We start from the raw sequence: 24,117 nt of genomic DNA on the forward strand, positions 1-24,117 counted from the left end.
TACATTGTAAGAGTAGCAACAGTGAAAACTAAGCATTCTTCAAAAAGCAGCTGACAAGTCAATGTCACTCTGATTTTGAATTCCAAGTCAAATGCTTATTGTCTTTTCACATGACACGCTCTTTTAAAGTCCACCAACATACATACATACATCAATCACTTACTTTCATCTGACTTGAAAAACGTGCTAAGCTTTGCTTCTAAAAGCACTGATGGTACAATAAACAAATGTCAGTATACTGCTGTCTCGAATCTGACCTAAGGCTAAGGAACCTACGTTAACGGTAAAGCTTTTCATACGGAAGGCTTTATAAGCTGCTTGTTGCATTAAAGTGTAGTTCACACATTGTATAGTAAAACATTTTCTATGAGAGGTTCCGCAACACACAGGTAAAGAATCGTTGGAAGAGCTGAGCTTGAAACAAACAATTGAACAAATCGGACGATTTGAGCCTTTTTTATTTTGATCACAGGGTGCAAAGCACAGGAAAAAACGAGAACGTTTCGATAAGGTTCGAAACGTTATTGTTTTTTTTTTTGGGGGGGGGGGGGGGTTCTGTGCTTTGCACCCTGTGATCAAAATAAAAAAGGCTCAAATCGTCCGAGTTGCTCCAGCTCCTTCTTTATTCAGTCATATGTGTCCGCTCCTGAAACGCACCGGATCAGCCTGATTTCAGCTTGAGGCGGGGTGGAATATCCCTTTAATCCAAACTATTGAACACCCGGAGTGTGAAGCAATGTTTGTGACTCGCTGGCTTTAGCTGTGCATACCTGTTCATGGCAAGAGGGGGGAATCTCGATATTGTTCACTTTTGCAATGTTAATATCTTGCATGTTCATATACTTAGATGCGATATAATAATGATGGTTCAGCCCTAGTACACGCTCTCCTGTAAGGGTATAGGCCGTGTGATGGGTGGTGTCACGTACACAACTACATTATGCCGTCGTGGTATATTTCTCTGACGTTTAGTCTCTGCGCTGACCTATTCAGTCCTGGCAGTCTGAATTGGTCTCGGAGAAACCCTGTAACCTTACTAAAAATCAGGCTATAGAATAAGATATAATGACTCATTCACAAAAGATTGCATTTTTCTCTGTACCAACAATGGTGCCGAGAGAGACAGAGAGACGTCTTGCGTTGCCTTTAACCACTTTGACCCGAGACCTGCAATAATTAATGAATTAATTAATTTGAATAATTATTCCGTTTTTTCACTCCAAACACTATTTCCTATTTTCGGCTGAATAATTTCGGTGGCCGAATGTTTGGTGCATCCCTAATTGCTTCAGATGTACTGTAACAAAATATTATTGTCAAAAACGTTTTTGTCAAATAATGTTTTAGAGAGACAAAAAAAATGGCATCCCTAAAAAAATAATAATTTAAGTAGGAGTGGGAGCTGGAAGTGGGAGCTGGAAATGCTTTGGATTTAAATCCAGGTTTTTGGGGTTCATGGTTTGCGCCTTAATCCACTGAATAATTATTCAACCATGTATGTTGAGTTGTCCAAGGACAGAGGCAGCATTGATTTAATCCAATTCAATGGCCACTCTGCTACACATAGAATCTGAGTATTAGTGTAACTCTGAGATTGTACAAATGGTACCAAATGGATTTGGTTGTTAGAAATATTTTAACACTGGGGATTTTACTGCGTATGTTTCAAAGTCAGTGGAATTGTTTCAACATTCTAGAAAATCATAAAAAAAAATATTATTCTCACAAATGATAATCTTACTGCTAAACAACAGAAATATGAATTAAGATTATTGTTGTTATTTTGTACAGACCATTTATCTTTGAGCTGCACGGTGTCAGTGGAAAATAATTGGAAATATCTGTTCGATGTTGCAAATCATAAGGATGTTGATGGGTTTTGAAGATCTCTCTCTCTCTCTTAAAAAAACAAAAAAACTAATATCATATTGTGTTCAGCCAGTGGAATGCACTGCCTGGGTGGCTGAATAAATCAATCATCTTTTAAATCACTAAATAAAAATAATAAAACGTTTTAAATATAATTGCACAGCAATATTGGGATTGTTAATTTAACTCTAAAGTGTAAGATTGGACCCATAGGGGTTAGACTTAAATTTACATTCTGGATTTTGCCGTTTTATGTTTGTTTGTTTTGTCGTATGTGCCAATTTTCTTCTCCCATAGCCCTCCACACAATGTGACTGTTTATTTTATTAGATTTAGTTGATTATGTTTTTTCATCTGTAAAGCACATCATAACTCAAAATGAGCAAAAGGTAATCATTTTAATTTCTCTGTTAGTGCTCTTTAGTAATGGAATATGTTAGCTTTTAGAATTTGTTTCAGTGTGTGTGTGTGTGTGTGTGTGTGTGTGTGTGTGTGTGCACACACGCACTTGTGTTCCCACTCCTGCTCCCCTCTATTGTCATTTCTCATGTCACAATTTTCATTAAAATAATTCTCGAAGATAATAATAATAATAATAATAATAATAATAATAATAGTAGTAACAACAACAATAATCGTAATAATAGTAAGTTAAATCGTAAATGCAGTATTATGTTATGCATTGTGTAATGAGTGTAAAAAGGACACTGCCAGGTGGCTCAGCTCATAAGAGCGTATAGCACATAAATAAAGCTATAGCTTCCTGCAGATGGCCCGGGTTCCCACGTCCAGTCCCACCCAAGTCTCTTTACTGCATCTCACCCCCCCCCCCCCCCCTCTCTCCAACCATACCTGTATTTTCTGTTCAATCTCTGCATTGCAAAAAAGCAGAAATGCTGGAAAAAAAAGAAATCATAATATTCACCCATTCTTGAGAATTTGGACAAATCATGTCCTACCAAAACATTTAACATAACATTTAAAACTCCGTCAGTCCTTCAAAATCCAAACCAAAAAAAGAAGTGCAATTCTATTAGCATTAATAGAACCTAAGAAACTTTGAAAAAAAAAAAGTCAACTCACTAAGAGTGCTGTGGAATGAAAAAAACATAGCATTTTGTCAACTCCGTCAGATGTCAACTCCGTCAGATATGCCATTCTATGCAGATGACACCCAAAAAAAACTGTGCGAGGTTGGCCCATTACATCGTTTAATAGTCAACACTTTGATTTTTTTAAATATCTTTTCCCGGCATAATTGAAGAATATAGAAAATAAATAAATAAATAAAGGTTTTGTCCCGATTCTCAAGAATGGGTATACAATACATACATATAAATATATATATATGTATATATATATATATATATATATATATATATATATATATATATATATATATACATACATACATACATACATACACACACACACACACACACACACACACACACACACACACACACACACACACACACACACACACACACACACACACACACACACACACACACATTTCAATTTCTTTATTTGAGTCCACATTTGTAAAATAAGTTACAGGGGCACAAATATTTTTCATTTGCTTTTGATGTCCCGCAAACTCGAAACAACGAGTGTGGAACGAGTGTCCCAGTGCTTCAATACAAACAAGTTCAGAATATAAACAACAAATTATTAACACACACACACAAGTTGTTTTCTTCAGGGTTGCAAAGGTCACAACATTTGTTGCGTTTGTGGAGACATGGGGGCACTCAGGTTGACCTACTGTTGAAAATACACAGTTATATTATAAATGATCCTTTAGAGTTAAGCTAGCCAGCCTGAACAGACTGTCATGGGAAGTGTTAGCTGCATTTCATGCTTTTTTACAACAATACCACATATTGAAAATCAATTGAAGGTGTGTGATAAAAGTGAGAAGGTATTTTTCTCTCTCTCTCAGTACAGCATGTACATCATGCAGCAGCATGTCCTGAAGAATGAAAAGAAGAACATAAAGAAGTCCGTCGCGCGATGGTGCCGCACGTCCGAGAACGGCCGAGAATAGCTGACCTACAAGCTCACAACGCGTCGCGGATGCAACGCGTTGTGAGCTTGTAGGTCGGCTATTGTCGCCGCACGACACCATCACGCGACGACGTAGGGTATGAATCGGGTTTAAGGAAGCCAGCGCTGCAAAGACATGTCTCTGGTGAACACTGCTTTGCCATTGTGGTGTTGTCGGACGGGCCTAGCTAGCCTGCTGTTAGCACAATGTAAACACTGATTTACACAGCTGGGTTTTCTAATGCTTACAACAACCAGGGGGTTGCGTGTGTGTGTGTGTGTGTGTGTGTGTGTGTGTGTGTGTGTGTGTGTGTGTGTGTGTGTGTGTGTGTGTGTGTGTGTGTGTGTGTGTGTGTGTGTGTGTGTGTGTGTGTGTGTGTGTGCGCGCGCCCATGTGTGCGTGTATATAGTGTAAGTGCACAGAGAAGCTAGCCTGCTGTTAGTCTAATCTCTTGAATTACACTGTTGACTTCCCAAACACTCAGTTAGGGGTTGTGTGTGTGTGTGTGTGTGTGTGTGTGTGTGTGTGTGTGTGTGTGTGTGTGCGTGCGTGCGTGTGTGCGTGCGTGCGTGCGTGCGCATATGTGTGTGTGCGTGCGTGTGTGCGTGTGTTTGTGCGCACTCACAAACGTTCATGTGTGCATGTGTGTGTGTGTCTGCCTTTGTCTTCTAAGTACGGCATGTGCGCGTGTGTGTGTGTGTGTCTGTGTGTCTGTGTACTTGGTTTGGTCATTGTGTGTATGAATGTGACAGAGAATGTGTGCTGGTGAATCTGTGTTTGGGTCCCTTTTGAAATGTTGGCGTCCCTTTGCATCACATTAAGGAGGCAACTATTGAATCACAGCAGGGCACCACCATTTGTGTGTGTGTGTGTGTGTGTGTGTGTGTGTGTGTGTGTGTGTGTGTGTGTGTGTGTGTGTGTGTGTGTGTGTGTGTGTGTGTGTGTGTGTGTGTGTGTGTGTGTGTGTTAAAACCTTTTAACTTGCCATCTGCATGCGTTTGTGTGTGTTTTTGTCCACCTTTGACTGTGAATCGTTTTTAGTTTCTCAATGGTTGTCACATGGATTTGATGCCTTGGAAATGGACCCTTATGCACTTGCGCTCACACACACACACATACACACACACACACACACACACACACACACACACACACACACACACACACACACACACACACACACACACACACACACACACACACACACACACACACACACACACACACACACACACACACACACTGAAGATCTAAGCGTCTTTAGATGAAGTCCAGGGTTTTCACTGCAGATTACTGACATATAAACACTGACGGATAGCAAGAGAGGAGAGGAGAGGAGAGGAGAGGAGAGGAGAGGAGAGGAGAGGAGAGGAGAGGAGAGGAGAGGAGAGGAGAGGAGAGGGGAGGGGAGGGGAGGAGAGGAGAGAATGTATCACACCCAGGGTCGAACAAACGTATTACGGTACTGGCCCCAGTACAAGACATGTTTTATTGTGGAAAAATAGATAGACCTTTGTTGATCTCAGGAGGGAAATTCTGTTGTCATGTCGCTGTTAGAAACACAGGACAGATACAGAAAGAAATGTATACAACTAAGAATGAGAAACATCGTAAAAATAAGTGTAACAAAGGGAGATTAGGAATAGGAAGAAATAAGTTCACATATACGAATACAAAGGTGAGATTATCTCCTACTGTCTTTGACAGTAGGCCGCAGTTTTAAGCCTGGTAGGCGCAGGGGAAAAATGTACTTTTTCATGTCAAGGACCCCCAAATTGATATATATTTGGCCGCGGACCCCCACCTGAATATATGTTGTGCCAGGGACCCCCAGAAGCAAAGATTTGTGTTAAAAAATATTCACCTTTAAAAAAATGACATTTTTGCACTCAAAGATTTTTTAATAGCCAAAGTATAAAATGTGGATAAAGGGGTTAAAATGATTGTGACGCTTTATTAACACATTTTGCAGGGAACCCCCTGGTACCCCCTCAAGGACCCCCGGGGGTCCCCGGACCCCACTTTGAGAACCAATGGTTTAGGGGTTCCAATCCGCCGCGGTGCATCCGGCTTGCCAAGCGTCTCTATGAACACAATTGTTCATCGTTAGGTGGGGAGGGCGGGCCAGTGGTGCGGTGCCTGTCAGCGGGGAACGTTGAACGAGTTGGACGGAGGAGCTACCGCCTCCCGGTGGGGACTCCTCACCAGCAGGTGAGCCAGTAGGGTACAACGTTCTCCCGGTGGGGACTCCTCACCAGCAGGTGAGCCAGTAGGGTACAACAGCAGTAGCAAGCAGAGTGGGAGGAATTCATTGGCATAAAAATTGGGAGAAAAAGGGGGTAAAACTAATTGGCTACTCTACATTTTTAGGGACGATAATAATTGATGATTATTCCGTTAATAACCAGTGCGCTGAAACTCAGACAGGTAGGGCACAGCCAGAATGTCTAAATATTGGAACGTCTGTTTGCATGAAACTAAAACCTGAAACTGATCGTATATGTATATATGTATATATATATTAATGTATATATATTTTTTCACTATGAAATAATACAATTGAAATAGAAATACCAGTAGGCAACAGTGGTGTTTTCCCCCTTATTAAATAGCTAATTTATGTAAAAGATTAAATTTTATTACGTTATTTCTTCAAAAACAGATATTGAAAAGGGGGCGGAGGTCTCTTATTTGGGTTAATACGGTACTACACCCCTCTCTCCTTCCAGGAATGTGGCTCATCTCACCCCATCCCTCCATTTTCTCATTCTTCCTTTTTATCTGTCCAGCTGTCCCTTGAGACATTCAGAGAGAGAGAGAGAGAGAGAGAGAGAGAGAGAGAGAGAGAGAGAGAGAGAGAGAGAGAGAGAGAGAAAATGTCTCACTCTCCTACTTTCTCTCTCTTTTACACACGCACACACACACACACACACACACACACACACACACACACACACACACACACGCACACGCACACACACACACACACACACACACACACACACACACACACACACACACACACACACACACACACACACACACACACACACACACACACACTGTCACTCATTCACTCAGTGCTTGTGTCATGTCTTTTTGAAAATCTAGGTCACTGAGCAAATGTGAGATAAGAGTGGGTGGATGAGGTGGAGGATGAAATAACACAACTACTGTTAGTAACCTATATCACCCTGCAGACTGCTCACTATTTTGAGTAAAGTAAAATGTTTCACATTTTGAAGTTTGACACCAGTCAACGATCATATAGTTCATATACTGTGGAGTGGACACATTCTGTACATTTTATATACTGATTAAAACAGTATTGTCTGTATACTGTGAATGGTTGTCTGTAAATCTGTCTGAAATTTGCTCAACTGTAAGATAGGTGCTATATAGCACCAAAAGAGCTGATTATGACCCAAATAACCACTTTCTGCTGCCACTCAGCACCATTTTGGTTTAGTGTGATACCATCTTAGCTGTGGCACGAGCTGAGTGGGCTAAGTGAAAGTGTCAGTCTTCTGTACAATAGGTGTCGTGTTGGTGAATGGATGGCTGTGATAAGTATTGATCATTGCTCAGAGCAATCAGAGTGGAGATTTCAGTTCCTATACACGCAGGAAAGAAGGGAGATGACGCACATTGTCTTCACTTACAACTAAAAAGTTTTTTAATGCAAATACAACGTTTCGGTCACACTGACCTTCATTTGGTATCTGAGGTATTCATCGGGTATCTCGGATAGTATCCGAGATATCTGATGAAGGTCAGTGCGACCGAAATGATCTCCCTTTTTTCCTGTCTCGTGCATTGACTGCCTGCTCCTACACACCTTCCCTTGAAGTAGGTATGCAAAAGGACCTTTTTAACTAAGTTCCTATAAGCAGTAAGCACACATGCTTAGCTATATTAGCCCTATCCCTTTGGGCATGCTATCACAGGCGAACATCTTCAAACATTTTCAAGAATTCTTTCAAGTAAAATAAAAAACCCAGATCTACAAGAAACACGTCACGATGTGACACGTTGTGAGCTTGTACATCGGCTACGTGCGTTATTCGTCGTATACTACAAAGTATATAGGTCTTATGGACTCTGTGTGCATACTCTAATTTTTCCTCTGATGATGTCATCGCAGCAAAATTCAAAGTACGAGCGTTCTCTTCCTGGATCCTTGTCTGGGCCTCATGGGAGATTGTGACCAAAGTGTTCAGCAGCTACATTTATTTTTTATAGGCTATGTTTGGTATTCAACCACGATGAATAATGGGGGTCTGTAGGGGGGGCTCGTGTAGGAGGTTCATCTAGATGTTTATAACCTAGGAACAGCATCTACAGCTACCAAAGGACAAACTGTACTTTTTTCTTAATACTGCTGCTATCCTTTGAATATTACTTATTACCCTCTATTATTTCCTGTTGTATTATTATTATTATTATTATTTTATTTTTTATTATTATCATTGTTATTGTTATTATTATTATGATAGCTGCTACAATATCTAAGGAATCAGATTCCTTTTTACTCCTATGTACCCATATAGAAGATATAATAATAAAGACATCTCGACCTTGACCTTGACCTCATGGAAATGTAAAAAGAAAATATATATAAATCCCTGTAGTGATTATTTGCAGAAACCTGACTTGCTTGGATGCGTGAGCCTCACAAGGAATACATAATTTAAATGAATAATCTCTAATAAAAACCACAAGTAGACAGCACAATATTTTAAATGTCAGTCAGAGTGGTCATTCAATGATCAATATTGGAATTTCAGCTAGTTTGGACCTATAATGTGTAATACATACCTGTATTTGAACCCATTTGTCTCAAGACCTGTCTGCTGTTGTAAGTGTCCAGCTAAAAACAAGGTTCGTCTATTCTAGGCTCATTGCGTCAGTATTCAAATGAGTAGGCACGGCTGTCAAAACAAATGTATATCTCCCTCCAAAGAGTCAATGGTACATTTATATAGCGCCTTTATCCAAAGCGCTTTACAATGTGCTTTACATTCACCCATTCACCCACACATTCACACACCGACGGCGGAGGAAACCATGCGAGCCACTGACCTGCTCATATGGAGCAGTTAGGGGTTCAGTGTCTGCGTCAAGGAGACTTCGACACTAATCCAAGCGGAGCCGGTGATTGAACCGCGAACTTTCTGTGTCCCAAGCGGCCCAATTAGTTCTGTACATGTAAAATTCCGTAACCTCTTGAACCCTAGCATCATTATTCTAGGGGGAGAACATTCGCTGAAAATAGCTGACGCTTAATTTGTAGATAAGCTATTTTCGGCAATGAGATTTGGTGTAGAGGGAAAAGTTTGAGCAGACCAAATGCAGTACCGATCACGGTACTTATACTAAGTATAAGTGGTTTAAAGGAGTAGTTCACCCCAAAAATGACTTATTTTCTATCAATTGCACACCCCATGAAGCCTTGAATTCATGGATTTGTTTTTGTTTTTGTTACATTCCTAAGCTAATAATTTGATTCCCGTCTCCTACCGACTAATGTATCCGGTAGGAGACACAAAGTAGATTATTTGTGTCTCCTACCGGAAATACACACGGTCATCAAATTGTTGGCTTAGGAATGCGACAAAAACTAAAATAAATCCATGAATTCAAGGTTTCATGGGGCGTGCAATTGATATAAAATAAGTAATTTTTTGGGTGAACTCTTCCTTTAAGTGGCAAATTGATAATTTCTCAACCTTTCCTGTTCTCTTTCAGGTTCTCATACCCTCGGCCAATCATCTATGCGGCCTCCGGTTCCGCCCCCGCACACGTCGGGCAGTACTCCCAATCGGAGCGCATTGCATCACCAGTCGTCAGCCACTACCCTGAACAGACCAACACTGGCTAACCGTCGAAACACCGCCCACAACCCTGCTGGACACGCCCAGGGGGAGGGGCCTACGACGCCAGAATCAGTGCAACTGCAGGACAGCTGGGCACTCAACAGTAGTGTACCACTAGAAACCAGGTGAGTTAGAACGACTAAACATCATCATTCTCTTTGGGAGAAATGTTTTTTTTTTGTGTCTGAAATTCATGAGTAAATTTCGTAACCAAGTGAATAGAGCACGCACACATCCAGAGACAGAGAGACAAATATGAACCCATTAAAACTGGCAATGCATTTGTGTCATTTTATACTTTGGCTATTCAAAAATAGCAGATATACAAGCTCATAGCGCGGCACAAAGTGACGCGCTATGAGCTTGTAGATCTGCTATTTTTGAAAAATCGTGAAAATGTGTGCAAATCTTAACTCATTCACTGCCAGAACTTTATTTTTTTGCGTTTGCCCACTGCCAGAGATTTTTAATTAAAAAAAAAAAGTACTCAGGAGCCGAGATACAAAATGTTTAAGTTTTAAGTTAACAAGGAAGTGGATGGGAGTCTAGATCTTCAACAAATCATATCTCCTTGGTCTTTGGGTTAAAAAATAAATAAATAAATAAGAAAAAAAAAAAAGATTTTTTTTTTTTTGAAAAAATTAAAAGTCGTTTTAGTCGTTCTTGGCAGAGGGGGCTTAAAGGACAAAGGTCGTTTTAGTCGTTCTAGGCAGGGAATGAGTTAAAATATATATTTTTTACTTCTAAATTCTATCCCACGATTTTGTAACCCTATTTTTCACCCAGTGCCAATGCCTTAGCTTGTAATCCTGGGCGCTACTCTCCCTCTGCCAACCTGGGGAGAGCCCCGAACTGAGCTCATGCTTCCTTCAATGCATGAGGAGTGAGCAGGCCGGTTCTTATCACCTGACAAGGGGGAGTTTCCGCGGTAGGACGTAGCAGGTGGAAGGAACACGTTATTCCAACCATACATTTTTAAAGCGAACATTTTTAACTAAAATCTTTGCTTCTGGGGGTGCCTTGAACAACATATTTTGAGATGAGGGCCAAATGCATATAATTTTGGGGGTCCTTGACATGAAAAAGTTTGAGAACCACTGATATAGCAACATACGTTTTTCAGAAAACTGTTAGGATTTTGAAGACTTTTGTAGAATCAGCTCCAAAGGTATTTTCTATTACCAGCAGAGCAAGGTGACGTTGCGAGCCTGGAAACTGAGGGAAACGTCACCTTGGTGATAATGAAAAATACCTTTGGAGTTGGATCCAGTCCAATGTGACCAGTGTGCGGACTCTGTTCTCTTTCAACTTCAATTTCGTCCCATATAATATGTTGTACTGCACGTCGGTACTGTCAATCATTTTGTCAGTGCCAGTGCCTTGTTCCACCATGGTGGAAATCACATTGTGGCACTTAATTTCTGAAATGTCATAAATCAGTTTTTTCAAACCTCATTAACAGTCATTTTGTGAAGGATTTAAAAAAGAAAAGAAAAAAGAAATCGTCATGGATTATAGAGGTTAGTAATACCAGTCTTTGATCATTCAGGATCTTAATTCCTTTTGCCGTCTCTGTAGTTCACCCTAATTGGCTGTTCTGCTCCTCAGAAAATGCTGTGATTGGCTGCTCTGCTCTTTAACAACTGCCTTAATCCTTAGAAGTCCGTTAGAAAACAGGGTCAGTTAAATATAACTGGTCTTATGTTATCTTCTTTTTAAGTTCTATTATGTGTGTACTTTATTCTGCTCTGTTCTATTCTGTTCAGACACGCCTTGCTGGGTCAGCTGGCATGAATGAATGCGTAGAAAGGGAAAGAGAAACGTAGAGATAGATAGAGAGAGGCAAAGAAAGGAGGAGATAGGGAGAGGGAGAGATAGATAGAAAAAAGTGGGGAGTAAAACTCCATCAAAGGGTAAGATCAAAGCAGGGTTTGATGTTCTGACGTGTGTGTGTGTGTGTGTGTGTGTGTGTGTGTGTGTGTGTGTGTGTGTGTGTGTGTGCACGCGCTCGTGTGGTATAACAGGATTGTAATGCCTAGAGGTCTCATGCTGTCATGCCTGATGGTCAGTTTTAGGTCAGGTCACCACACCGCGCCTTCAACAATGTGTTTGCTCTGGTATCTGGGGGATTAGAAGAACTGACAAACTCACATTTCCAGTTGCTGCAAGTGTTCCACATATGGGCCATTTGAGATAAACATTATCTATGGCATTTATTTTTAAGTGAGTAGATCGTTTCTCTCTGAGGTCCGTCTCCCAGATACATTGGAGATCAGATGAAGAGAGATTTCTCTCTCCCTCCATCTCTCTCTCTCTCTCTCTCTCTCTCTCTCTCTCTCTCTCTCACACGCACGCACGCACGCACGCACGCACGCACGCACGCACGCACGCACGCACGCACGCACGCACGCACGCACGCACGCACGCACGCACGCACGCACGCACGCACGCACGCACGCACGCACGCACGCACACACACACACACACACACACACACACACACACTATGGGGGTGAAACACATAAAAATTCATGCGCAGCTCTACATCAAACACCTATCTAGCACCTGACAAAACGCCTCCTTTGCAGAGCAATAGATTCTAGCAACTCAACCACTGTTGCAGAGCCACTGGCAGTACTAGATTGCTAAATAGCTTCTTACCTCTGACAATCAGGCATAGAAACAGACAGGCCAGGGGGGGGGGGGAATATATAAAACTACAGGTCAGGTAGGTTATTGTGGGCCAGCAATGTTCGGAATTCGCAAATCAGGATGGAATATGATTGCTGCATTTGTCCGAAACGGGCCACTCCTCCAAACCTTAGATGTCAATCTTAGCCGATCAGGATGGAATATGAAAAATCTAACAGATTCGTCTTGATCACATGACTATAGAGAAGTAGCATATTGCTACTTACGTTATTTGTAGCGGTCAAAAGGTGTTTTTTTCTTTTCATGAATCTGTTATTAGTTGTCATTACACACGCATCCATGCCTTGGTTGTCCCACATGAGCCGACACAGTCTCGTAAATCATGTTTTGGGGTGAGTGCAACTGCCAATCAAAGTCACTGTACGGGCCAATCACAGCGCGTCTTTTCCATGACTTGGCAAAACCCATAACAGCTGTATATACGCCGTTGGTCTGTCTAGCAGACTACGGCGGCTCGTGTGGGACAACCAAGGTGTGGATGCGTGTGTAATGACAACTAATAGCAGATTTGTGAAAACACTTTTGACCGCAAAAAAAAAGGAGCGATATGTTTATGGGCTCTGCTCCATGCTATGGGGGCTGCTGGGGAAACTGGACGACAGGGGCAATTCTGCAAATAGACCCCATGGCCAGCCATTTGGGATCAATATAGGAAAAAAAGGCTATATGTTATTATTATTATTATTATTATTATGCTACAATGTCTGAGGAACCAGAAAATGTTTTACTATGTAGCTGTACACAGTAAAGAAACCTTAACCTTGAACCTGGAACTGGCCACCTAAATAAAAAGTGCACCCCTCTACTTTCCTACCACCTCATAGGCTGACCGCCGCTTAGCTCTAACAGACATGACATCTCCTGGTGATGTTATGTTTCAACTGCCTGTCCCTTAGTCCGGTGTAACTGGGTCCTCACCTCGCTGTCAGTTGCTGTTAGGGACTCCCTACAATCTGCAACTTTGTCTACATGGCCCTGATATACCATACAGTACTGTAAATATATATGGTCAAGATTAACTCATTCAAACCGTGAACGCATCTACAAATGTCTTCTACATCAGTACAACAGTTTTCTGAAAAACGTATATTGCTATAATATTATCAGTGATTCTCAAACCTTTTCATGTCAAGGACCCCCAAAATTATATGTATTTGGTCGCGGACCCCATCTTAAAATATTTTGTTCCAGGGACCCCCAGAAGCAAAGATTTGAGTTACAACTGTTCGCTTTAAAAAATATATATATTCAAAGATTTGCACAAAAAGATTTAAAAAAAATTGCAGATCTACAAGCTCATAGCATGGCACTTACGCTTTGAGCTTGTACACAGTATCTGCTATTTTTGATTAGCCAAAGAAATCTAAAATGACACAGATGCGTTCCCGGTCTTAACGGGTTAAGGCTTTAGACGAAGGTGTCACACCGTGGGGCCTTCGGCTCCTGTGTGCCTGTCTTTGCCACTGCACTTTCCCCAGGTCAGCACGGAGAATCTGCAACAAAGCTGTTTTTACACTGCCCTAGGCCTCCATCTCCAACAGCCAGCCACCCGCTGCTCTCTCAGGCTCAACACCTTTAGCTTTGATCTCAACCTCCCTGGCAACCTGACATGCTACACCAGTGGTTCCCAAACTTTTTAGCTCAAGACCGCAAAAGAGAAATTACATGTTTACCCGGGACTCAAACTAGTGCAGGGGTAGGCAACCTTTATTATCAAAAGAGCCATTTTTGTCCCAAAAGATGATTACAAATCTGTCTCGAGCGGCTTTTTTTGTGTGCTTTTTCTGGTGTTTCAATATAACCTTTTTTTATTGTTTGCTTATTTCTCAAATCAGATCAAGTATACCAGTAAGCCAGCAACACTGGTGGTGAAATCAAACAAACCAAGCAAGCATTAATAAATTCTTTATTTTCCTTCAATGATTAGTTTCTTATTTTTATCTGGTGTATGGGCGACACTTTTTCTTTACTAATAACTTTACTTTAATAACTTAACTTTATGCCTAAAGTAAAAAAAAAACAGAGAGAAAACCTCTTATTCCTTTGCATATTCTTTATTCTTTATTCGGATCCCCATTAGCTTCCGCTGCCGCGGTCGCTAGTCTTCCTGGGGTCCAATATAAAACAACATACAATATACATACAAACAACAACTGACACTCGTCAGTCCAAAACTAAGCTACATTAAAATGCCAATGATATAGACACTACAGGAACATTGGTTAAACATCATGTACAAAAACGTATTGATCATTCTAATTGTGTGATCTCTCTCATTAATATCTGTTTAATAGATTTTTTGAATACATATTTGCTCTTAATTTGTCTAATATTTGCGGATAATGAGTTCCATTGTTGGGTGGCTCTATAAATAACAGTTTTTTTTTACTTCTTTGCCCAAGCAACTGGGAGCCACGGGAGAGGGCCCAAGAGCCACATGCGGCTCTAGAGCAGCAGGTTGCCTACCCCTGAACTAGTGAAAATAGCAGATCTACAAGCTCACGTCGCTTTGTGCCATGTTGTGACTTGTAGATCTACTATTTTCACTTCTTCAAAGCGTTTTGGTATTTTTTTGTAATGGAAATTATTAGATTTTTAAATAGTATTTATGAAATACTTTTGAAAAAATATGGAATTGTTTTTAATTTATGAAAAGTTGTGACAGTTAATTTTTTTTACTTTTTAAAATCTTTTAAATATATATTATAATTTTATTATAGTAAACGAAAAAAGGGGATATTTACTTGCTACCCATAACAACAATTAGTCCCACTGTTTGGGAAACAGTGTGCTACACTACAGCCTCAACTTCAGCGGTGACCACCACGACCACCTCTTTCGCTATGGCTGCTACCACATCAGTCACCACAGAAAGCTCAGTCACATTAGCAACGACACCCACCATGGCTTCAACCTCCTTGCTTTGGCCTTCACTGCCTGGGCAGCACTACAGTAGCTGCCGCCTGTCTCCCTGCCAACATCAATAGCCTTTGATTCCTTATCCTCCTATAGAGCCCGACGGATGCCAGATATTTGGGTCCAATGCTGATCCAAATGTTTTAGTGACCACTGTTTACTAATGTTTTGACTGATATTTAGCCAAAAAGTGCTTAATCAGTTGTAATCCATTTGAAAAAAAAATATTTGATTTGTTTCCAGTGGAGAAGATTTAACTTATAAACAAACAAATAAATAAATAACAAATAAACCCAAATAATCTTGAATCTTTTGATAGAAAATGTATTAAGTTAATTAATTACATATTAAATGTCAATATATGAAAATAACATTTAACTTTGATTATACAATAAACAAGAAAACACATATTAAAATATACACAAACTGAACAGTTTAACTATTAAAGCCCTTTTGAAAAAATACACATCGCCTGCATAATTGTAGATACCAATGTGATAAAAAAAAGTCAAATGATGGCCAATAAATCGGTCTGGCTCTAGTAACCTCTGTCCATATGGCTACTTCTTTATCCTCAACCTCCAGCCTAACCGAACCACTGACTGGCTCTTTTTCACTAACAACTGCAGCTTCCTGCACAGGCTGCTGCTCCCCTGTATCTCCCCAAGGACTTTCCAACTGTCTCCACCTGGTCGGCGGTGGAGTCCTCTGTGCCTCGCTGCTCTGCAGGCCCATGACCCTTGCCACGCCTAATCCTCTCTATCTCCAGGTCTAACCTGGCCGTCGTCTCCACCTTCTCTTTTCTATCTTGTCTTTCCCTTTCTTCCTTTTGTCGTTGGAGCTCCATTTAGCTTTTTCTGTCAAGTTCTGAGTCTGACCACACTTTCTTCAACTGTAGAGCTTTAAAATGCACCCACGTCAGAAGAAAAATGTCCTATTAAAGCTGCACTACAGTATGTAACATTCCTGTTCTACCCCGGATTTGAACCCGGCATCCTGCGTAAGTGCTGAATTTTTACCATTGAGCTAACAGAGCCTGCCTGCTTGCTCAGGGGATAAATTGGATCTTGACCTGAAAATTTGTGTCAAACCAGAAACAGGATTGTGTCAAAGGTCATGTCTCACCTAGACACAGGATCTAAATGTCTCAACAGAAGAGCAGGGGAGACAAAATACAACCGCCCCAATTGTATACCTTATTTCGCATTAAGATACTCTACCATACAGATTGGACAAAATTACATTTTATTCAAGTTACATAGTGCCACTTTAATGCTACAGTTAAACTGAAAACAAACAGACCTGTGTTACAGCTCTGTTATTCTCAAAACTCAGTGGTTTCATCAACCATACCAAAAATCTGTTACTGCACAACTACCATGCACCAGAACTACAGTACCTCTAGTAACCCAGTAAAATCATCGGCTCTATTTATCAGTTAAAACAGTGATAGCAGGCCCCAGGCTATGTTTGTCCCTGGCTCCCTGCTATATTTACCAGGTGATAGGGGAGGGTTGCAGTGTCCTATCATGCTGTGGTATTATTGGGCCGTTCAATTAAGAACATAGGTGTTTCACTTTGCTGCAGAGAGACTCCGACATGGAGAGATATTGAGACAAGCTCCTTAAAGTCATCACTTCCTAGTTCCTACTTATATCTAATCAGATTAACCCCAAAATTTGCAAAAGGACTACAACTAATCCTACAGTTAAAAGTGATTGGTGTCTGCTGCCAACAGTTCTTTTTGTCCTATGTCTATGTCTATGTTCTTGTTATGTATGTTTTCTGTGTTTTAGAGTTTTTATTATCTGTTGTAGCATAAATTACCCAGTTTGGGTCGTAATGCTTACATTTGAGGAAATTGTCTTTAACTATAATATCCCCCATAAACACTTTTTAACTGCAACTCAGGATCTTTATTGGCTCAATCTAATTCCTCCTCTGTTTCCATTGGAGAAAGATTTCACCCTTACCCTAATCTGAGTTCCCAGAAGTTTTCGCCCGCTCTCATACAAACGGGAGGGGCGAAGGGTACCCTTACCCTAACCTTAACCCTAACAGATTCACACCTAACCCTCACCCCCACCCTCACACATTGCTTTTGCAGTATCAATGCAATAATCAGTGGACTGTCTGTGCCAATGCAGGCAGGAAAATGCCTGAGGTGTCTCAAAGCTCAAGACTTAAGAGTCAGCAAGAGGTCGTCTTTTTTTTCCTGAGGCTGTCAAAGCCCTGAAGAAGGAAAAAAGACTGCATTCAATCCGACACCCCTTTAGCTCACAACACAGCATACAATGTCCTATTCTCCTTATGTTTTGGGACAAACCCCCCCTGCACATATTGTACTATGCACATGATCGTACTCGCACTATATCCGGTGGCTGCCGTTCCTTTTTCATATTCTATATTCTATAGATTATAGAACATTGCTTAAAGCCCACATGCTGCTAAAATGATTTTTACCTTTTTTATTGTCCTTTTTAAACACCCTGCTAAAAAGGTTTTACACTTTTTCCTCCCTTGTCTTAAATCTTTGTTATTATCATGTTGTTATTGTTAGCACAGTATGTATGTCACACTCCTATGTATTTCGCCGTTTGTACGTGTATGAGTGAGTGACAAATACATCCTCTTTACTATTGCTGTCAGGTTATCCCCTTCTCCTCATCTGGGTGTTAGGTTTGATCCTCACCTGACTTTTAATGACCATATCAAATATCTGTGCAAAACTCCGCCGCATTCGAACCCTTTCAGATGCAGAGAAGCTTGTCCATGCCTTTATCTCCTCTAGGCTGGACTGCCTAGAGGCCTCATTGGGATCCCTGGCAACAGTATTCAGAAGCTGCAATACATCCAAAGCGGCGCTGCCAGGATCCTAATGAGAGTCCGTAAATGATGGACACATAACAGCCATATTTTCACTGCACTGGCTCCCTGTCTCATTCAGGATTGAATACAAAGTCCTGCTACTCACACATACAGTACATGCAAAACAGACATGCCCCCCCTACCTACAGTACATGAACTCATTACTCCACAAACATCCACCCACACACCCTCAGATCTGTGAACAGCTTCCTCCTCCAGGTCCCCAGTACCAAGCTCCGCACCATGGGGGACCGGGCCTTCTGTTCGGCTACACTGCGCCACGGCACCGCAGACCCTGGACTCTTTTAAGACATAAAAACCTTGTATTCAGGAAGGTTTTTTCTGCGTTACATTTTATTTTTATATTTATAATGATAATAATAATAATTATTATTATTATTATTTAATCAGTTAGTCTTGTTATTGCTGACAGCTCACTCACTGTGTATCCACACATGTCTAGGTTCACTCCATTCAGTGTGCAGTCTTCACTCAGCCACAGAGCATGTTTTGATTGGTTATCATATTTGAATGTGCAACGCCCCTCACCTGCCAATCTATTAGCTACACCCCCCAGTAGAGTTACCACAAACGAATGAAGAGCCAGCCAATCAGTGTAACGCAGCATCTGTGTAAGCCAGCAGAGTGGTCAGGTCTTTGAAATGGTGTCATCAACAATGCCCCTTTTTGAATTTGAAACAAACCAAAACCAATATTCCTATGTGTGTGTGTGTGTGTGTGTGTGTGTGCGTGTGCGTGTGCGTGTGCGTGTGCGTGTGCGCGTGCGCGTGCGTGCGTGCGTGCGCGCGTGTGTGCGTGTATATATATGTTTTCTAACTATGTGAAATTTATTAATTTGTGTTTATAATGCTTTATAGTTCTAAACACCAATCCACCTCACTGTTCTCATCTTCTTTCCAAGGCATTTCCTGTTCAAGACACCGTCCTCCCAGACCACGCCCCTCTTCTCATCAGGCCCCGCCCATGGTTACCCTTTGGCCTCTGGCTGTTCGGTCTACTCCCCGCCACCTCGCCTATTACCCAGAAGCACTTTCAGCAGAGGTTCCTTTAAGCTCCACAAGCCCAGCAAGTACTGCAGCTGGAAATGTACAGCAGTCAGTGCTATTGGAACTGCAAGCATACTGGCCCTCCTGCTGTCATACTTTATAGGTGAGTCTGACTGGCTGCTTGTGTATTTTTTTAATGTGTGTGTGTGCGTGTGTGTGTATTTCTGTGTGTGTAGCTCACATACGTAGGCCTATGTAGCTATGCATATTTTTAAATTAAGCAGTGACCTTAGTTTTATTTTGCTCAGAAGTAAAACATTCCCATAAGTATATTTGCGCTTCAGTGCACTTTCATTTTCAGTGAATTAAAATCCTACCTTTTGTTCACATTAAGCGGTGTCCAGGAACATTACCCCATCATTATAGCCCTCACCCACTTTGACAGAGTGGTTTAGAATAAAATGGTGTGGTCAATTGAGCATTTGCTTCATTATCACTCTGCTTATATGAGTAACATTTCACCACTTCTCAATGTAATCAAAGCAATTAGCCACAAGAGGTTGTGGTTTGCTGTGGATTTTAGAACGAGCTAACTTACTGTACCCTCTTACTGTAGCTGTTCTAAAATCACTGTAAACCACTTCCCTGCATATGGCTTATTGCTTTTCTATGGTATGCCATGGTATGGCAACATGAAAATCATATATTCCAAAAATAGTTTTTAATAACAATTTCACTAAAATAATCATTTCTAGAAAGAAAGAAAGGAAGAAAGAGTAGGCCTACCCACCATTGTACCGGTCTGTCTGTGTCCCTTTTGTGCCCATATATGGAGATCTCTGTATTAGGCCTCTTCCCGACTAAGAATGTATATAGCCGAAAGCCAAATGTTGCCTATATCGAATCATGCAACACAAAAAAAAAGTTCATTTAGACACTTCGGCTCAGAAATAACCAGACAGTTAGTGAACCATTTACCATTTATTAACCATATACCATATTAACCATTACTCATATATGCAATAATGTTGCAATCAAGTTTGGCGGTGTGACTCTGCTCATGTGATATTAAACGATTCCTGTGCAAACATGACACAGATCTCCAATCACAACCCCCCAGAGCAGAGCATTCAATTCAAGTGTCAAATCACAACAAGTTGTCTCAACACTTTACATGTAGAGAAGAGACCCGACAATCCCACCCTGAGCAAGCAATTTGCGACAGTGGCAACGAAAAACTCCCTCTTAACTTGGAGAAAACGTCAGGCAGACCCTAGGCTCTAGGGTGGCGGCCTTCTGCCTCGACCGTGTCGGGGGAAGAGAGAGAGGGAGAGACGGAGGAGAGACAGAAAGCATGAAACATAAAATACAGTTTAACATAACATTGAACCTTCAATGCATAATTAAACAACCACAATCATAGTACAATACAAAAACATAGTACAATACACAGAATCATAGAACCACAGTACAACACAGAATCAACCTATAACAATAATAACTAGATGCCACGGGGAGGAGGCCGGGGAGGTGGAGGGAATTTGAAAACAAGCAGCTGAACACACCGCTTAGACAGCGAAGTACGTAGACTGAACAGAGAACTGAGGCTGCTTAAATGAACCTCCAGAGTTGCACTGTGGGTATGAGGGCGTGAGTGAGTTAACTGTAGCAAATGAGATGACAGGAGTTTGACACGTACTGACTTAAAGGAGTACGACTGAATTACTATACAAATGGGGGGGTCCGGGGAGTATGAATGAATATTATAAACATACTGCCCTCCGTGTCTACATGAACTATCGTGTCACTGGATTTCATTTAGACACTTCGGCTCAGAAATAACCAGACAGTTAGTGAACCATTTACCATTTATTAACCATATACCATATTAACCATTACTCATATATGCAATAATGTTGCAATCAAGTTTGGCGGTGTGACTCTGCTCATGTGATATTAAACGATTCCTGTGCAAACATGACACAGATCTCCAATCACAACCCCCAACACACGCTCACTTGCAGTGAGCAATACAGCGCCACACCTTAACTATATGAGAATGTTTATCAGTTAAAGCATCGAAGTGACGCAATTTCATTTAAAACCCTTTTAACTAAATGAAATATGCTACATGAATTAACTATGTGAGTGTCAGCAATGACGCATTTCCTTTAAATGCATACCGAGATGCCCTTCACATCTAAGCCGATATTCTGCGCCAGCAGCGACTATTAGATGCACATTTTGGCAAAACACTACTGTGTTTTGATGTTAAAGGAAATAGACTATAAATTATGAATAACTATGTGTATAGACAGCAATGTCAAATTCCCTCTATATGATGGCAGCAATGCAAACCCTTCAGGCAAGTCACGCTCGCCCGAGCGGTGACCTGATATAGACGGAATATACTATTTAGTGATTATCAATAATAACCCTACCTTCTAGACCACCATTAAGCAACGTGAGACCCAACACGACCAATGCTTAATGGTGTACCATAATAATACCACTGTAGCAACGTGAGACCCAACACGACCATGCTACTAGTGGCTTACCATACCTTAGTGATTTACCACCTACCATTAATACCACTGTAGCAACGTGAGACCCAACACGACCATGCTACTAGTGATTTACCGCCTACCATTAATACCACTGTAGCAACGTGAGACCCAACACGACCATGCTACTAGTGATTTACCACCTACCATTAATACCACTGTAGCAACGTGAGACCCAACACGACCATGCTACTAGTGATTTACCACCTACCATTAATACCACGACCATGCTACTAGTGGTTTACCACCTACCCTTAATACCACTGTAGCAACGTGAGACCCAACACGACCATGCTACTAGTGGTTTACCACCTATCATTATACCACTGTAGCAACGTGAGACCCAACACGACCATGCTACTAGTGGTTTACCACCTACCATTAATACCACTGTAGCAACGTGAGACCCAACACGACCAATGCTACTAGTGGCTTACCATTCATACCATTAATACCACAGTAGCAACGTGAGACCCAACACGACCATGCTACTAGTGGTTTACCACCTACCATTAATACCACTGTAGCAACGTGAGACCCAACACGACCAATGCTACTAGTGGCTTACCATAATACCATTAATACCACAGTAGCAACGTGAGACCAAACACGACCATGCTACTAGTGGTTTACCACCCATCATTAATACCACTGTAGCAACGTGAGACCCAACACGACCATGCCACTAGTGGTTTACCACCTTAGTGATTTACCATCCCTTAAATGTACCTGACCCCCAACCTGCGCTCTGACAAGAGCAATACTTAACACACGATCAATTATGCAACTCCTGAATTATTCCATAATTGATCACACATAACACTCATAGCTTTTTGAGCTGCAAGAATTTCATCCGTATTTAAACGAATATAATGTTCGTAAGCAGCAGACGACCAGGGACCCATGGCTTTTAAGTGAATAAAGACCAACAATGCTGCTGAGGTTGCTGCGCCGATCCGAAAGAAGTGAGGAGTATACGCTTGGGGCAGAGTCCACATTGCTGGCACACTGAACACAGCCTGGCAGCAAACCACGCCCTTGACATGCCTTCCCATCATCCAAGACGACAGGATCATTTCCGCCAGGATTAACCTCCATTTCAGGTAGCAGACATAGAAAAGAACGGACAAAAAGCGGTATCAGTTCTTACAATAAATGATATTCCATTAGGATGATAACTGATTAGGAGTGCTTAATTGAAACATGTGAGCTTTCAGTGCAAAGCAATGCATTTCCCATATCTAACCCATAAGATGCTGATAGAACTAATCCAAACAATATCTACACAATATCTACATTAGATAGTTCCTTTCTCCACTTAATAAAACTTAATCCGATGATTAATGTGACCTGCAATTCCCATTACTTCTCACAGCTAACTGCGTTCATTCGACGTGAGCCGAGTGATCCACCGCTACTCTTGAGTCAAATCATGATTTAATTGATATTTCACAATATCACAACCCCAACGTGGAATGTAGCGATTTGAATATCCATGAAATTAGCTCAAAGCAACCATCCCAGACTACTTAAATATCCAAGATCATTAACAATCCATACCATTTGATATTATACACCTGAATTGTATAGATGCTGAATCCTTATAACATTGAGTGCGAGTGGATACGCAGATCAAGCAGTGAGCAGCCGACAAGGCTTTCAGTAGACTTAACCAGGATGAGTTTTAGATTTGATTAATGAATGACCTGCCTCTCATGGCTTCAGCAGAAGTAGATCCAGGTATACCACCGAGGTGATCTTGATTACTGCTGTGCAATGACCATGGCGCTGCAGTAAAAATGAAGACTGGCAGCAACCCAGAACCTGAAGATTCCCAGCATCCATGGTGGACAGAAGGTCATGCCATCATCAACCTTGGATCACCATAATGGGCAGTCGCTCATGAAACAGAAAACAGAAGCAGAATGAGATCAAGCAATGAACAAATATCCCTTACAATGACATGGTTAAGCTAAAAGAGAAGATAACATCCAAGTTAATTCATTCGTGTTTCATTAATATAATCACAATCCAACCTAATGAATAATTAGTGCCATGTTATGACCTCTCAACGCGTGTGGTGGTACACGATAGACAGCTAACAGTAGCTTGAAGAGACGATAAGAAGCAGTGTAAAGTTTGAATGCTTATACCTCTCCAACCAAAATTCCAAACCAGTTATAAACTGAAACAATCATGAGGGGTAGCACCAATAAATAATGCTCACTACATACATCCGATGAAATAACACAAGC

At 41.2% G+C, this 24,117-nt stretch overlaps 1 protein-coding gene across 1 annotated transcript in view; it reads left to right on the top strand.

The window, feature by feature from the left end:
* LOC308090989 (teneurin-2-like) overlaps positions 1-24,117 on the top strand; it is a 133,741-nt gene that overhangs the window by 46,711 nt on the left and 62,913 nt on the right. The window contains exons 2-3 of the mRNA XM_080436264.1: positions 9,668-9,920; positions 19,214-19,461. Of these exons, the coding sequence (XP_080292390.1) occupies positions 9,668-9,920; positions 19,214-19,461 (501 nt within the window). The remainder of the gene's footprint in view (positions 1-9,667; positions 9,921-19,213; positions 19,462-24,117) is intronic.

Source organism: Gymnoscopelus braueri (assembly GCF_963280865.1).
Source record: "Gymnoscopelus braueri genome assembly, chromosome: 8".
NCBI classification, from domain to species: domain Eukaryota; kingdom Metazoa; phylum Chordata; class Actinopteri; order Myctophiformes; family Myctophidae; genus Gymnoscopelus; species Gymnoscopelus braueri.